Below are 16,304 nucleotides of genomic sequence, written 5' to 3'. Positions count from 1 at the left end.
AAAGGGGCCAATGATAGGAGGCAATCCAGCCCACGTTTTCCGAACCCTTGTTCTCTCGAGATATCCCCACATCAAACCTCGACGTGCCTTGGCTTTTACGTATCGAGAAAGCTACCCATGATCATTGTTTATTCTCCAGGTCAAGCTGAAGAGGGCTCGCCATATCGACGCATAGTACGTTACAATGGGAACATATTAATTGGCAATGCCAATATAGGAAACATGCACTGCTGCTATATATCTCGTTCGCCAACCAAATCCAAGACTCCTTGTTTAGGACTTATAAGAACAGGTACTTTGAAAATCCAGGAACCAAGAACCAGGAACAAACTTCCAGCCGCCAAATACCCATGCATACCTAGACAAGCTATGATTGAGCCAAGAACTAACTTGCTACCTAGTCGAGCACGTGCGATGAATTACCTATATGATTTTTCTACGCGATTAATGCTTCGACGGCAGCACCGCCGCTACCATTTACTATCGGAGATTTCTAGAACATGAATGACCAATTATAATCAGGTCTCTTCCATTGCCAAGAACCCACCGCTCGACATTTACGGCCTCAGGAATAGGTAGCCAAGGCCTCGACTACCTCCTTCCAATGCAGGATCAGTGGCATTATGGATCTTTCAACGGCCAAGCTCGTAGTACGGTTACACTACATAATCATAGCAAGCTCAGCTTGATTTCAACTATATAACTCTAGAGTTTTCCAGACCCCTGAGACCGACCCGATGTCTTACTGTCCCAACTTTCAGCTTGGTAATAGTCGAGAGCTATTATGGGTAAACTAAGCTCCCTTGCTGTGGCGGCAGTGGCCATCTCTGCTGTCACTGCCCAGACGTTCCAGCGGCTTGGTGCTTGTCCGGATCTAGGCTGCGTTCTGCCGCCTGATCAATCGGACTTCCTGCCGGGACAATACTTCGACCTTCGTCTCGAAGTACATGCTCCGGTCAACGGCTCAGAGGCTTTCAACAACGGCGAGCCGGATGAAAAGTTCTCAGTCACTATCACTAAGGAAGGTAGCGAGTCCAAGACCATCGCCGAGTTCTTCGACGTTGCCGAACCGGAGCTAGAGAAATGGGACTTCAGCTGGTACGAAGATCTCTTCGCCAAGGACGCGGGAACTCCGTCTATCGTCAATGTCGCGTCTAAAATCTATCGGAAACTCGCGATTTACGAGCCGGGAAACTACGTCGTCACGCTGAACTATTACGATGGCCAGAAGACGATAGCTAACTGGGTTGTGCGACCACTAGCTACCAAGAAGAAGGCAAAGAATGTTATTCTCTTCATCGGTATGGTTGTTGAGACCCGAGAAAGAAAGGTTGATGTTGACAATATATAGGTGATGGTATGACCACGAATATGATCACGGCTGCGCGCCTGCTTGGTCACAAGAGCATCAACGGAAAATACCAGTCTCTATTGCAGATGGACAAATTCCCCGTTGTAGGACATCAGATGGTATGATACTGACCGATTTACATATTGTAATCTTTGAGTCCCTTAACAACTAACGGTTATCATTAGACTCATTCCCTCGATAGCTTCATCACTGATAGCGCTAACTCGGCATCTGCCCTTTACACCGGACACAAGAGCACCGTCAACGCTATGGGGTAAGTCATGTTATGAATTACCCAATATGCTTCTACCATATATACTAATCTTCGATTTATGAAGCGTTTACGTCGATTCGTCTGCTGATTTCTTCGACGACCCGAAAGTTGAGACTATCGTTGAATTATTGAAGCGTACTTGGGTAAATAGGCACTGGCAACTGACATGATGTTCCTGCACTAACAAGCCATTAGGATTCTGCTTGGGGTGCTGTCTCAACTGCAGCCCTCTCAGATGCAACCCCCATTGCCCTTACTGGCCATAGCCGATCGCGATATGCTTATGGTTCCCTTGTCGACCAAGGATTGAACTCGGTCACCAATTATTCATGGACGAACCAGGGCGGTCCTGACGTCTGGTTCGGCGGAGGTGCCGAGCAGTTTTACCCGAATTCCGACAGCTACGAGGGAAAAGATTATTACGAAGCATTTTCAAAAGCAGGTTATGAAATCAGCTTGAACAAGACTTCGCTGTTAGAACTTGGCAATAACAGCAGGGCTCTTGGGGTTTTCTGCCAGTCTCATTTTCCTGTCTGGTTAGACCGCAACGTTTTCACGGAGAATTTAGAGAGCTTTGAGAACGACCCTCTAGGTTCGGAAAAACCTGCCCTTGACCTTCCTGGTCTGAAGGACATGACTTTGAAGGCTATCGATATTCTACACACCCGCGGTGGTGATAAGGGGTTTTTCCTCATGTCCGAGGGCGCGTCCATCGATAAACAGATGCACGCTTTGGATTATGACCGTGCTCTTGGTGATCTCCTTGAGCTCGACGACACAGTGCGCGCGACCATTGACCATCTAAAAGCGATAGGTGAACTAGAGAATACTCTGGTTCTCGTCACCGCTGACCATGGCCATGGGTTCGATGTCTTCGGAGGCGTTGATACTAAATACCTTTCGGCTCAGGAGACGGACCGTGACAAGCGTCGTGCCGTTGGCATTTATGAACAGTCCGGTTTGTCACAGTACACTGTCCCGGTTGAGGGTGTTTCGTATGGGACTGGCCCTAATTTCCCTGTCAACTGGGATCCAAGGTACAGTATAGCAGCAGGCCTCGGCGCCAACCCCGACCACCGCGAAAACTACCGCATACACAAGAAGCCGCGCGAGGTCGTTAGTAATACGCCGGGCTTCAACGAGGACGACTTATTCGTCAACGCCGAGGACAGCCCTGACGGATTTGTTGTTAATGGCACACTGCCCGTTTCCGAGTCATCAGGCGTACACTCGCTCACAGACGTAGCCGTTTTCGCTATGGGACCCTGCCAAAACGATTTCGGGGGCACATATGGTAATATTGATATCTTCTACAAGATTGCGAGTTGCTTAGGTCTAGCGCGGCCGGATAACGAACCTCCTACCAGCCCCGGAAGTGGATGTAAGAAACATTAGAGCTGGAAGTATGGGCGTATAGTGGCTACGATGTAAAGGATAAGAATAGTTCTTCATGTAAATAATTTAATGACAATGTAAACCTTTACGGAATGAATAATTTGCGACGGCTGCCTACCTCTTAACCTATGCTGAAAATAATATGCTGCGTCTAGCAGTTGGTCTCAAGTTATGGGTAAGCTCGTCATGACGAGCAACTGACGTGGCTATACTGGAGCAGTACTCTAACATATAACACATAACGAGAACAAAGGGAAACTATTGAATTTTATCATAGGACCGAAATGGTTGTACTTGTTATGAAGTCTAGGTAGTTGGGTAGCAACGTTAAAGCATCGGGATCTAACAACAGAGGTTGAAAGTGATAAGAAGCGGGAGAGAGAATCTTTAAGAATTGACTTGTAAACATCGGGTCTGACTCTAACACCTATACTCGTTTAAGACTTGCTTTAGAGTTATGTAGGAACTTATTTGATATGCGTATTTCGGATAGGGGTTTAAAATCACGTTTGTAAACTATCTTGACAGGGGAGGGGCGGTTTAAAATTCATAATAGCTATTGCACGACGATAAAACAGCATCGAAGCATAATACTCTTCTACTAGGAACGAACTATTGATAGATAGGTACTCTATTCGATTCCTACGTGTCTACCCAGGTACGTACGGATACAATCATCCCCTGTAAACTTGGGCATCAGCTACGCTAAGTCAGAGCCCCCGCATCCGTTAGTAAAGCCACCAGCGCCTATCGCGACCTTGTTATTTTTAAAACAGCGATTATTCACAAAGACAGGCGTGTGGAAAGTAGCTTTCCACTCCATACCCTCGCTATCCGGCTTGTCAAAATATTCAAACTTCCAAGCCGTGATACCTAGCCCCAAACACCCCTTCATCTTGGGGATAATTGTGTCCTGGCCGCTGTCCCAACTGCTCCACCCAGCACCTGTCAAATATTAGCTTTTGGTCGTGGAATCTATCTTCACTTGGGAACACGGGTAAACTTACCATACATGGTGTAATCGCTGTACACTACGTGATATCCGCCGTCACATTTACCATATGCCTTCGTTATCGGAGGCCAGGGACGGTTATCCCGCTTGATGTTGACAGTGTATCTGTATTCGCCACGTTTCCATGTGCCCCCAAACTTCCAATTCATCGGATTATTGGGATCGTTACCATCACACCCGTTGATGATCCGCTCCATACTCTCAATGCATTCATAGTGGTTAAAATCGCTAGCAAACTCCGTCGTCTCGATTACAAACTCATGCTCATCCGGCGTTCCCTCGTGGAACTTTCTACTATTCTGCCACGCCGTTACGCCGCCACCTGGTGCCTTGACCCCGTCGCAGTACGTCTTATAGTTCTCGTTTAGTCGATCTGCGGTAGCGTAACCCTTGCGGCCTTCTTTTTGCCAACACTTGAACTCGTCTGTGACCGTGCAGACTTCCGGGTTGAGGCCCAGCACCTCGGCTCGTAGATCAATGGCTCGTTGGATGGAAAACGACGCGATGGCGTTGTGTCCGGCTTCATTGGGATGGAAAATGCGCCCGAAGTAATCCGGTAGGAACCAGCCAATATTGGGAAGATACGGGTACGGATCTCCGGGGCAGCCGGGCGTGGCTGGGGCTCGTTTATCGAGGGCTTTAAGTGCTGCAGCCGGGGGATTCACTGAATTCCATAGGATGGAGCGGTAAACAGCTATATCTACACCATTGCTATCTAGATCTCTCTTTGGCAGAGGAGGTAGAGATGCACGTAGAGCTTCACGTTGTTCATCGGTGGGTGGAACAGACGTATCCCACTCTCCAACAACCTCGCCATCAACTGTGCTGTCTAAGTCCACGTAGATGGTTTCCGTTCCATCAGCCGAGCGCTTCTTCTTTAGTGGAAACCGCCAGATAGACTTGCGCGTGTCTGGTTTGAAGAATAGCAAGTCTGGCTGATTAGAGTCCGGATACGTGCCAGTGGAAGAGGGATCGCACATTTGGCCTTTGACGCCATCGATGCCCCAGAGGTCCCAAGATGCATAGCCAATTTTGTAACTAACCTCATCCGCGACATCGTGAACCACGGCGCGCAATGCATCGTTTAACCCCGTTGTCAACTTGTTAAACCTCTTACGGCGATCGACCGTCAGGGGTAAGGGGCTTGCGCTACCCTGTAGATAGCGGTACCAATAGAACGGGGCCCAGTCTTGCTTGGTAGCACAATCCTCGTTATCCTCGTTGAAGAAGCGCGCGTAGCCATTGTACACAACCACTCCGTCCTTAGCCATCTTGCTATCAAGTGCCTTAAGGATCTGCTTTACGTTGTCCTTGACAATACTGTCGAGATTTTCCTGCGCCTTATCCAAGATAGCATTGCAAGTAGCATCACCGTCATATGCCAGGATGACGCAGCTCTTAATGATATCGGAAAGACATAGATCATTTCCGCCCGCCGTTAATGTGAGAAGGTCAATGTTGTCTTTCAGCGCTGTGGCTTGATTATAGATCTGCCACGTCTGGTCCCCGAAACAAGCTGGGAACTGGAAGTCCTCTATCTCAGACCCGACAAACTCCTTCATCAAGACTGGATACGATTGATCATACCGTGAACACCACCACGAACCCGGATCAAAGATACTTCCTAACCTAGAGCCAGAGCCCACGCCGGCTGTATAGCTGTCGCCAATGGCTGCAAAGCGTTGTACCCATGTGAAAGCAGTCGGGTCATCAATAGAATCTCGCTGAATCTTTAAGCTTTGGGGTATAGTACTAGATGGAGTATACGCATTGGAAGCATTCCGGGGAATAACATGAGCTATGGCTTGATCCGCAACGGACAACAGCAGCGCAAAACTCCATGCGGAAACAAACCGCATAGTGAAGGATGGAATCTAGAATCACCCAAGAGCGTTGAGGGAACGACCAAGGAAATGTGGTAAATGACTGAAGGCGTAAGAGAGAATACGCCTCGACGAGGTAACGACGAGGTAACCCGTCACGAGAATATTCTCCTGCGACTAAGAGCACGGAGAGCTCCGGTAAGTTTAACATCCTCACTTATCGGATCCTGTCTAATATGCCAAGCTTAATACTATACTCATCATATCATACTATCAACCGGTTTAACGAAAAGATCACGATGCGATATAATTAATAGGGGGCTAAAATCATTCACGTCTTACAGACGCGGGAGTCAGCAGAATCTTGGCACTCATGGAAGCAAAGTATCAGTACAATGGACCCTCAGCGTGATATTGGTAAGACGGTCGCGGTCACCTAAGTTGGAATGGGTGGCCTAAATGGAGATCTTGGATTGGACGACTCGTGCCGTAGCAACCCGAATTCATCTACAATTATACAATAGATCCAAACCCCCTGATCTTGCTATAGTCTATAGTCTGGCCACTTCGTCAAACTGCCCATGAATATCAGTAACTGGAAGGTATGCCACACCGTTATTTGTTGCCTTACGATAATTATCACATAGTCACAATTTCGCATGGTGTAGTAGAGTTGACGGTTGTGTAGGTAATCTAGTAGTATCGAAGGTCGTCGAGGGGACCCTTTGTGCTCGATCACCTGCTCACATGCTAAGACCCTCTCACTCGACTTGCAATAGTGATTTCGCTTTCAAACACATTCGAGCATTCTACTCCTAGCCTGTGATAGAAACCTCCTTGAGTATACTCTCTGTTCGTGCCTTCGGGTTATTCTATTCCAAGTACTAACGTCGCAAGTAGCTTGGTTACTTCATACCGCGAGTATGGTATCCGGAGGCAAGACCCTTAGGGGAAGGGCCCTATGTGCTGCCACCATACTTTTGTTATCCAACCTTTTGCTGCACGTAGTCGCCGCCAAACTAGATGAGAATGAAACAGAGGCCCAGTCAAATCAGCTCACAGCATTCGCACTAGAAGCAGGTCTTCAAGCAGCAGATGAAGACCCGGACTACACGTGTACTGCATCCAACCCGTGCAAGCTAGGCTGCTGCGGATCAGTGTAAGTTCTAATTGCGAATTCGAATCCTGAGCTTTCAAGCTTACAGGTCCATGGAGATCCAACAACCGGCAAAGGTACTTGCGGTATGGGCCCGGACTTCTGCGGTAAAGGCTGCATTTCCACTTGCGATCAGAAGTCCGAGTGCGATCCGGGATGGGGTATGCAGTGGTCTAATGCGAGCGCCTGTCCGCTGAATGTCTGCTGCTCTAAATTCGGGTTCTGCGGCACGACGCAGGACTTTTGCGCGGGCAAGACAGTCGCGAGTCCGCAGTGTCCAGGGGGAAAAAGCGCCGACCAGAGGCTCATCGGATACTACGAGGGCTGGAACTTGGCAAGGCCTTGCGGCAGTAGGTCTTTAATCTTTTCTTGTGCACTTCTTCAGTATCCGTCTGTAGATATGAGACGGGGAAATCTATGCCCAGAATCAAAAGCGCAAAGTCTAACCAATCTCTTAGCCATGAAGCCCGAAGACATCCCTCTGGGTTGGTACACGCATATCAACTTCGCCTTCGCGCTGGTCAATCCTACCACATTCCGGATTGACCCGATGGACGCCAATACAGCATCCCTCTATAAGCGTGTGACCGCTATAAAACAGAAGCAGGCTGACCTGAAAGTCTGGATTGCTATTGGCGGCTGGGCTATGAATGACCCCGGGCCGTACCGTACGACCTTTTCCGATCTAGCTGGTAGCGAGGCGCACCAGGACGCCTTTTTCGAGTCCCTTCTCACCTTTATGCAGCAGAACGGGTTCGCCGGCGTGGATATCGACTGGGAGTATCCTGTTGCTGATGACCGCGGTGGCGTGGCGGCGGACTTCGACCATTACCCGAATTTCTTGAAAAGGTTGAGAGAAAGGCTGAATGCATCGGGCAAGGAGTATGGATTATCTATTACTCTGGTAAGACACTAACCCAAGGGCTCACCTAGCCTTATAGCTTCACGAGGTTAATGACATATTTAGCCCGCGTCTTACTGGTATCTCCGTGGCTTTAATCTCAAGGAGTTGGAGCCATATCTTGATTGGTTTAACATCATGACATACGATATCCGTGAGTACCGTCCCTTACCTTTCATCCGATCCAAAGCATTTATGACTTGTCTGCGATACGTTTCTACCCATTAAGCTAATTAATCTCGTATAGACGGTGTTTGGGACCGCACGGTTGATTCCATCGGCCCCTACGCTTACTCCCACACCAACTTGACCGAGATTCAACTGGGATTAGAGCTCCTCTGGCGTAACAACATCAACCCAGGCCGCGTCGTCATGGGACTAGGTTTTTATGGCCGCTCATTTACTATGAAGGACCCCAACTGCATGCACTCAGGATGCGAATTCAGCGACGGTGCCCACGGTGGTGAGTGCACCGGGACGCCTGGCGTACTCTCAGCGGCGGAGATAGTAAAGATCATTGCCAATGGCGCGACTATTACGTTTGACGAGGAGGCTGCTGTTAAGATTGTTACTTGGGACACCAACCAGTGGGTCAGTTGGGACGATGCTGAGACGATGAAGATTAAGATGGACTATGCGAACCAACGGTGTTTGGGAGGGTAAGTCCCCTGTTCTACTTATCCATTTTCCACTGGCATAATCCCCACTTCCTCTGACTGGTTCATAGATGTATGGTCTGGGCAATCGACCTAGATGACGGTACATTGCTGAATGCGCTGGGTAGTGTCTCGTCACGGCCGAAGCAGCGCATCTTAGAGGGTCTTCCAGACATCCTGCCGGATTTTGAGTCGCCGTGGCCGGATAAAGATGAGTTGTAATTGTATTAACAGGTAGGTAATTAATAAGAGAGAACTATCTTATTTTATAACTAAGCTAGATTGAAACTCGACTTGCTAAAACGTTCCAACACTTAATCAAGGGAGTCATTTTATCTTCAAGTACAAACAAGGACATTTGATTATCGTGAATATAATTTGGATTCCATGAGCTAAGACACACAACCCGCGTCCGGATCCTTCTTTACAACGGTCTTAAACTTGTTCAAGTACGCACTCCCCTTTTTATTGAGCAGCTGTAAAGTTGTCTTTTTAGGTGACCCATACATCTTGCGTAGGCCTTCGATATCGAGAGAACTGGGCCTAGTTACGGGTTTGATGACGTCGCCGTCTGGCCCGGTGAGCAAAATAGCCTGGTCCTTCCCATCGCCAGTATTGCCGTTACCGGCTGTGCTAGGGTAGATCATAATGGAAGTCCAGTCGGGCTGGCTTTTCTTATCCCATTGCGTGCCCAACAGCACCGGTAGACCCCTGGATACCCACTCCAGGCCAAGATCCACACTACCATGGGACTCTTACATATCCCCTGAAGAACTAAAATTAGCCACAGTGTCCACGAAAAACACGGCGCCCGGGATAGACGGTATGTCAGTACGCTTGCTCAACGCAGCGTGGGACCATATCTCAGAACCAGTAAGACAGCTCTTCCAGGCCAGCCTGAGAGTCGGGCATCACCCCAGACCCTTCAGGGCTGCCGAAGTAGTAATGCTCAAGAAAGTCGGGAAGAAAGACTACACCAGCACTAGGTCATGGCGGCCAATCGCCCTCCTATCATGCCTCGGTAAGGGTCTAGAAAGAATAATAGCCAAACGAATTGCCAACACCGCCCTAGACCGCGGTATCATTAGCCCTCAACAAGCCGGAGCGCTCCCCAAACGCTCGGCCACAGACCTAGTCGCGTGCCTAATCCACGAGATCGAGCATGCCCTAGAATCAAAGAAGCACGGAGTCCTCGTCACAATGGACGTCATGGGCGCCTTCGACTCAGTACTCCGCAGACGCCTGATACTGCGCATGATGCAACAAGGCTGGCCCCGCAACCTCTTAGGGCTAATCACGACTTTCCTCAAAGACCGGACAGCCAGAGTCCGGCTAGAAGATTATACCACGGAAGAGTTCGGATTGAACTGCGGCCTCCCGCAAGGCTCGCCTCTCTCCCCCGTCCTCTTCCTACTCTATATGGCGGAGCTGTTCAAACATGACACGGTGCTCCGCTTCGGTTACGCAGATGACATAGCGCTCTACCGAACAGGGTCCAATCGCAAAGCCATCACCAAGCAGATTGGCAAAGACGTCGCCCAGATCCTCCAGTGGGGATCCAGGACCAAGGTCAAATTCGACCCAGCAAAGTGCGAGCTCATGCACTTCTCGAGAAGCAGGGACAACTACACCCCAGAAGTCAGGGCCCCAGGCTTCAACTTCACCATAACACAGACAGAGGCACCAGCCCTCCGGTGGCTAGGCGTCTGGCTTGACCGACACCTGTCATTTAGCGAGCATATGAACAAGAGGACAACTCAAGCGTACGCCGCAGCAAGACACATTAGGGACCTGTCCAACACAGTCCACGGGCCTCCCCCAAGTTCCCTCAGAAAAGCTACCATATCGTGCATTATGCCGGTACTGACGTACGCCGCCGAAGCGTGGTACCCCGGGCTCAAGAAAACCCCCACGAACCACTCACAAGCCAACGGACAGGAGGTCAGCACTCCCGTCAGAGGTATCCTTACCAAAATGGATAAGGTACTCAAGACAGCGATGAGGGCCATCCTCCCAGTATGGAGAACGACACCAGTCCCCTACCTCTACAGGGACTCCGGCATACCCACAGCGGCCATAGCACTACAGAAATGCCGCCTTCGATTCGCCTTCAGACTTAAAGCAGTTGATCACCGACACCCCCTAGTCCCCAGACTAGACCCAGTACCCATATCGAGAGGTAGAGGCACTGGTGGCTATCAGAGGGCCAAGACAAGACTACAGGCAGCAGCGAAACTGCTCCCCGACTTCCCAAGGCCTAAACTGCTATTCCCCCGCTATGCGCCGGGCTCACGCCAGCCCATAGTGGAGAAAAGCAAGGAAGAGGCCGCCAAAGAGTTTGAATCATGGTATAAACAGCTCCCAGACACCCACACAGTCGTCTTCTCAGACGGCTCGAAAGCCGAAAACGGTAACGTAGGCTACGGCTATGCGATATACCGCGGACACATAAAGATCGCCCACGGCCGCGGACGCCTAGGCATCGCAGAAGTATTTGATGGTGAGGCAGAGGGCGCAAGGCACGGCCTTAAACACGCCATAAGAATTCACCAGGGCAGCGTGATATACGTCTGCCTCGACAACACATCAGTAATTCAGGGCCTTAGAGGGGACCCCTCGGAAAGCTCCCAGCAAGCTTTCCTGGAATTCCAAGACATCGCGACAGTATTCGACGTCAGGGTCCGGTGGTCACCCGGACACATGGACATTGAAGGCAACGAAGAGGCCGACGCCCTCGCAAAAGAGGGAGCCGCCCTACCGGAACCCCCCGCAGGTACACTGGCTACACTGGCAGGGGTACGGAAGATGATAAAAGAGACCGCCAACAGGCTCTTCGAAGACTGGTGGACCGAACAAATCCAATCACCAGACAGCAACGCACAGGCGTACATACGCCTAGGGCTCAAGGCCAAACTCGCCTGCCCACCTGAACTCAAGCTCCTCTCAAGGACCCGACTACACCATTTCCTGGCGGCAAGAACAGGACATGGTGATTTTCACTGGTACCACACCAAGTTTGCGCACCAAGACCATGCCAACTGCTCGTGCGGCAGAATCAAAACCCCGCAACATCCAGTATACTGCAGGAAATCCGTTGCCCTGAAAGAAAGATGGCCAACAGTCAGACCAGCGCTCCCAACACGGAGGGAGTACTGGTGGTGGCTGCTGAGCGACCCGATAGAATTTGACAAATTCCTTAAGAACACACGCTTCTTTGAGGATATATGCCACCGACACAAGAGCCCACAGGACTCTGTTAGAACCGACGAGCGGAGATCACCCGCTAGAACCCACAGATCCGCAACTAGAGTCACCTTTATAGCGGATGCAGATACCGACGAGGCTCTATAGCCTCAAAACAGCACCTTATACTAACTCACTCCCCCGGGACCACCCGTCGGCGCCTCCATCAAGGAGACAACCGACCGGTAGTAACGGATAGCCGACCCGCAAAGCCGCCCGGGGTGGCAGCCCCGGGACGGTGGGCCCTATAAATCCGCACCACAACACTGTTTCTCTCTCTCTCTTTCATACCTCTCTAATAATCATTAATCACTAAAACTCGGCGCTAAGCCCTCGAAAAATCAGCCCCGTATAGGGCACGAACGCACCTCGGGAAACCGAAACTAGAACTGCTGCTTCCTACAGCAAAACTTATCTCCTTTCGTATTTGTAATTGTATTTGGATCCTGGCTTGCTCCCCCGTAAGGGGATCAACTACGAACACTCATAATGCCGAGCACGAGCCCAAAAGGCGGGGCGAACGGAAACGGTTTGAATATAGTATGCCTTCGGGTTTGAAATGTGGGATATCAGGGACATACCGTGTATATAGACCTAGCTAGCTCCACACGCCGCATGCCCCAAGGGAGGCCTGGCACTCCGTGCCCCCGGCGTTAAATATACAACAACAACAACAACAACAACAGCACCGGTAGATAATTGATACCACCAGCAAACGACCAATAAGCTGCGATATCGCGGTTGTGGCATAATTTGACCTTTTCCTTGCCTTTGTCGAAATCGCTCATGTTACTCTCATCGATACGGGCAACAGCAGCAGCATAGTCAGCCAACCGCTCACAAAAGAAGCTCCCATCACCGAAAAAGTAATTGCTGCGCGGCTCACCACTCCAGGCTTCAGCCCACCAGTCTGAATTCTGGTGTTCGTGGTGGAGCCCCCAGGAGTGACCCATCTCGTGCGCATAATTGGCAACAACGTTGCGGTGACCCATGGTTAGCACATCGCTGAGCACCATTCGCGGGCCAAGCTTCTCATATGTGTTGTCTGGATTGTCTGGACTTAGATTAGGGCCCATCCCGGCTGTCGTTAGCATGTTGGTTACTCCGGGCCCGGCATATAAGACCAGCAAGAAGTTAGGCCGGTTGTAACGGTCACTACACCACTTTTTATCGTCCTGTACGTCCCACTTGAACCAGCCTTCGTCGTCGTCAAGCCCTTTATCTCTCCAGAGCCCGCGAGCTTCTTCTAGGGGGCCGCGTAGAATTTCTTCGGTGGATTTCGAATCGGATCCCCAAACAGCCTGCTCGAAGCACACCTTGATATTACCCTGAGGCCAAAAACGCGATCCGCTGTCTTGTGCAATGCCAAACCAACGCCTGTGAATTGACCGGGAGCTACCATTATGATAATGGTATTCAGCATTGGGTAATTGTTCATACCCGCTAATACCACGACTCTTGATAGCGTCTGTTTTATTGCCATAAGCTTGAAATGAGAGGTCACGAGCCTGAGTAGCTTCATGCTGCACAGCACGCGAGTACCTGATATTAGACTCCCAAGCTCGACTACCTGCATATACACCTGAAACTGCAAAGACTATAAGGCCCAAGCCAGATACCAAGAGGGGGAACATCTCTGTTGTTACTAATATTTTCTCCTTGTTTTGATCAAGAAGAGGCGGAATGGTAAAGATGATACCGACAGCTGGAGGAAAACGACAGCGGATGGCCGCCTATGTTCGATATGATGAATAATTTCAATGACCGACTCAACCCCTTCTTGCTAAGTGAAAAATATTCTCGTCAAAGAGCCAGAACATGCGATCCTAATTTTGGGTGCAAGTACACAAGCAACAAGTACTGGTACCTGTCATGAGTAGGACGGTGTCGGTCAGTCAGAGCTTAGAGAATGGTAGCTATATGCCCGAATAGGAAGGTTCGACGGCGAGCTGTCAGCCGCTTAAGCCACCGATCGTGAGAAATCTTTTATAGCCTGATTAATACCTAATGGTTGGATTGCATGTACTCCCACCTTTGCAAAACAAGGTCCCCGATATCGATAATGAACCATTAGAAGACCTTCGTCTCCTAATCTCTGATGACGGGGTTGCATTCATGCTGATTATTGATTCCTTGGCATGTAAAGGTAAGAGATAGAGCCGAATACCGAGTCGCGTGGTGCTGTGATCGAGACCGCTCAGCCTGCATTTAATATAGGACTGCGTGATACAGAAGTCTTGGCGATATAATATGCAAGTGTATGTCATATCTATGATATCGAAAGAGAGGGCGACGATGTCGAACGAGTATAGAGCAATGACTGTGATGAGTTTACCGTCGTGTTTGAAAGCTAGCACTTCAAACGCGCTGCTGGTTTTGGTTTTGATCCCGAGACTGTGCTGCGGCATTCAACAGCTTTCCCTTAGCGTTTTGAACCCCTTTAAGTCTCCCGAGATATGTGGCACGTAAGTGAGACAACGTTGTCGCCAGGAAAAATCTGTATCCTGGGGCTACCATGGCTCGCCCAGAGAGCATATGCTCAAGACTCGTCACCTTCGGGGCCGACGATGCCCAACATCGTCAAGAACTGCAATGCGTTTTACACAGTCCTTGAAGGGTCTGGCGACTCGTGCTGGTCCATCACTCAAAAGTTCAGTATCACACTGGACCAATTCTATACCTGGAATCCAGATGTGACGGACGATTGCGGTACCAACTTCTGGCCCAGCTACTCATACTGCGTTGGCATAGATCCCAATATGCCAACGACATCATCTTCATCTTCCACTATATCGAGCAGCAGCAGCAGCAGCAGCAGCAGCAGCAGCAGTAGCGTAACATCTAGCAGCACCATAACGACTAGTGTGCCGCCCAACACGGAGCCGTATACAACCAACTGGCCCATCACGAACTGGACTATCACCCCGACCACGATAGAGACGAAATTCCCGCCGCAACGAACCCAACCAGGGCAGCCAACGGCTTGCAATAACTGGTACTATGTCAACCCAACTGATACATGCGACAGTATCGTATCTACCAATTCATGGCTGACCCTCGAGAACTTGTGAGTCTCCTTGTATGTTCGGCGTATTTCCTTGACGTGTTTTTCTGGATCCTGACTTTCGAGAAGACATGATTGGAATCCAACCCTCGACATCGACTGCTCGGGACTATATGCCGGCTGGTGGCTCTGCATTGGTATCCCAACTACCTCAACGGCCGAGTTTGGCTGGACCACGACTGATGCACCACCCGATATACCTACATTCACAGGTAATTATACCTTCACACCACTTCCAGAAGTCAACTCCACCTTCGTAGCCGAACCCACACAAACAGGGATTATCGGCGGTTGTCTGGCTTTTTATCAAGCTCAAAGCGGTGATACCTGCCGCAACATCGTAGACGGTCACTATTTGACTGAGGAGGACTTTATGGCGATGAATCCGGCTCTCAATGGCAATTGCGACGGTCTCTGGACGGGATATTACTACTGCGTCGTCGGACCTAGTGGTATCACTGCCATGCCCCCTACCGCAACGTCGCCGCCGGCCACAATTCCATCTGGCCAAAGTAGCGATTGTCTTCATTGGTACCAACGTAATGGAGAGTCCTGTGCCGATATAGTTACAATGTTTGGCATTTTCTCCCTATCCGACTTTCGAGCATGGAACCCCAGCCTCGGGGGAGAATCATGCGAAGGTATCGTTGATGGTGCTTGGTATTGTGTAGGCATTCCAGAAACGCCTACTACAAGAACGACTCCCGTGCCAACTACTACGGATCAGCCACTAACACCGACGCAAAGTGGGATGGTAGCCGGATGTACCAAGCTTTGGCTTGTCTCTTCGTCGGTGCCCGTATCCGCCAATGCCATATAACACTGCTAACATGACTTCAACTCCAGTACCGACACCTGCGACTCTATAATTTCGGCGAATGGCCTAAGTCCCGATGTGTTCTACCAGTGGAATCCGGCAGTCGGGTCAGGGACTTGCGACAACCTAGCACCAGACTTCTACGTCTGCGTCGCAGTAGGCGATTCTGCTTCGTTGCCTCCAAGTACGACAAGTTCGTCGCCAACTAGCACCACTACCTCAACCATCACAACACCAACTCCAGTCCAAGTAAGTAGACGATGAATAAAATAAATGAGGAATTACGCTATTAAAGATAACCGCTAACAGGACGATAGGCGGGTATGGTATCTGGTTGTAGGAGGTTTTACAAGGCGCAAACGGGTGATGGGTGTTGGGCCATTGCTAATTCGGCGGGAATTAGTCTCGAGTAAGTATAATTTAGCGCCCAAGAACCCCTGGATATATGTGCTAATGAGGTAAATGTAGCGATTTTTACGCTTGGAACCCGGCGTTAGGAACAGACTGCGGGGGTCTTTGGCTGGATAATTGGTATTGTATCGGAATTGCAGGGCCTGTAACAACTATTTCTAGCGGGCCACCAGTGCCAACGTCGTAAATATAGCGTTGATA

The 16,304-nt window shown here is 50.0% G+C and overlaps 5 protein-coding genes across 5 annotated transcripts; 3 read left to right on the top strand and 2 right to left on the bottom strand.

Annotated features, from left to right (window-relative positions):
* Nucleotides 1-76: 76 nt before the first annotated feature.
* F5Y00DRAFT_236666 (alkaline phosphatase-like protein) lies at nucleotides 77-3,109 on the top strand. Its single transcript, XM_048007729.1, has 6 exons — nucleotides 77-292; nucleotides 402-1,301; nucleotides 1,352-1,470; nucleotides 1,537-1,625; nucleotides 1,690-1,768; nucleotides 1,821-3,109. Exons 2-6 carry the CDS (start codon nucleotides 785-787, stop codon nucleotides 3,018-3,020), a joined length of 2,004 nt encoding a protein of 667 aa, XP_047865064.1. The 5' UTR covers nucleotides 77-292; nucleotides 402-784; the 3' UTR covers nucleotides 3,021-3,109.
* A 611-nt stretch (nucleotides 3,110-3,720) lies between these two features.
* Nucleotides 3,721-6,230, bottom strand: F5Y00DRAFT_253067 (SGNH hydrolase-type esterase domain-containing protein; the record flags this gene model as incomplete). The annotated part of the gene is made up of 3 exons (XM_048010004.1): nucleotides 3,721-3,965; nucleotides 4,028-5,762; nucleotides 6,198-6,230. The coding sequence occupies 3 exons, from the start codon at nucleotides 6,228-6,230 to the stop codon at nucleotides 3,721-3,723; spliced, it is 2,013 nt and encodes a 670-aa protein (XP_047865063.1).
* A 185-nt stretch (nucleotides 6,231-6,415) lies between these two features.
* Nucleotides 6,416-9,042, top strand: F5Y00DRAFT_236664 (glycoside hydrolase superfamily). Its single transcript, XM_048007728.1, has 5 exons — nucleotides 6,416-7,001; nucleotides 7,061-7,915; nucleotides 7,979-8,066; nucleotides 8,160-8,571; nucleotides 8,640-9,042. The coding sequence occupies exons 2-5, from the start codon at nucleotides 7,100-7,102 to the stop codon at nucleotides 8,788-8,790; spliced, it is 1,467 nt and encodes a 488-aa protein (XP_047865062.1). The 5' UTR covers nucleotides 6,416-7,001; nucleotides 7,061-7,099; the 3' UTR covers nucleotides 8,791-9,042.
* A 3,150-nt stretch (nucleotides 9,043-12,192) lies between these two features.
* On the bottom strand, nucleotides 12,193-13,524 carry F5Y00DRAFT_74237 (uncharacterized protein). Its single transcript, XM_048014094.1, has one exon. It carries the CDS (start codon nucleotides 13,443-13,445, stop codon nucleotides 12,465-12,467), a length of 981 nt encoding a protein of 326 aa, XP_047865061.1. The 5' UTR covers nucleotides 13,446-13,524; the 3' UTR covers nucleotides 12,193-12,464.
* A 743-nt stretch (nucleotides 13,525-14,267) lies between these two features.
* Nucleotides 14,268-16,290, top strand: F5Y00DRAFT_269763 (uncharacterized protein; the record flags this gene model as incomplete). Its single annotated transcript, XM_048012502.1, has 5 exons — nucleotides 14,268-14,878; nucleotides 14,945-15,664; nucleotides 15,722-15,941; nucleotides 16,010-16,101; nucleotides 16,161-16,290. The coding sequence occupies 5 exons, from the start codon at nucleotides 14,268-14,270 to the stop codon at nucleotides 16,288-16,290; spliced, it is 1,773 nt and encodes a 590-aa protein (XP_047865060.1).
* Between the last annotated feature and the right edge of the window lie 14 nt (nucleotides 16,291-16,304).

This window comes from Daldinia vernicosa, assembly GCF_022497035.1.
Source record: "Daldinia vernicosa strain CBS 139.73 unplaced genomic scaffold F5Y00scaffold_22, whole genome shotgun sequence".
In the NCBI taxonomy this organism is placed as follows: Eukaryota; Fungi; Ascomycota; class Sordariomycetes; order Xylariales; family Hypoxylaceae; genus Daldinia; species Daldinia vernicosa.
Note: the sequence above shows the minus strand (reverse complement) of the source record. Positions and strands in the feature narration are given on the sequence as shown.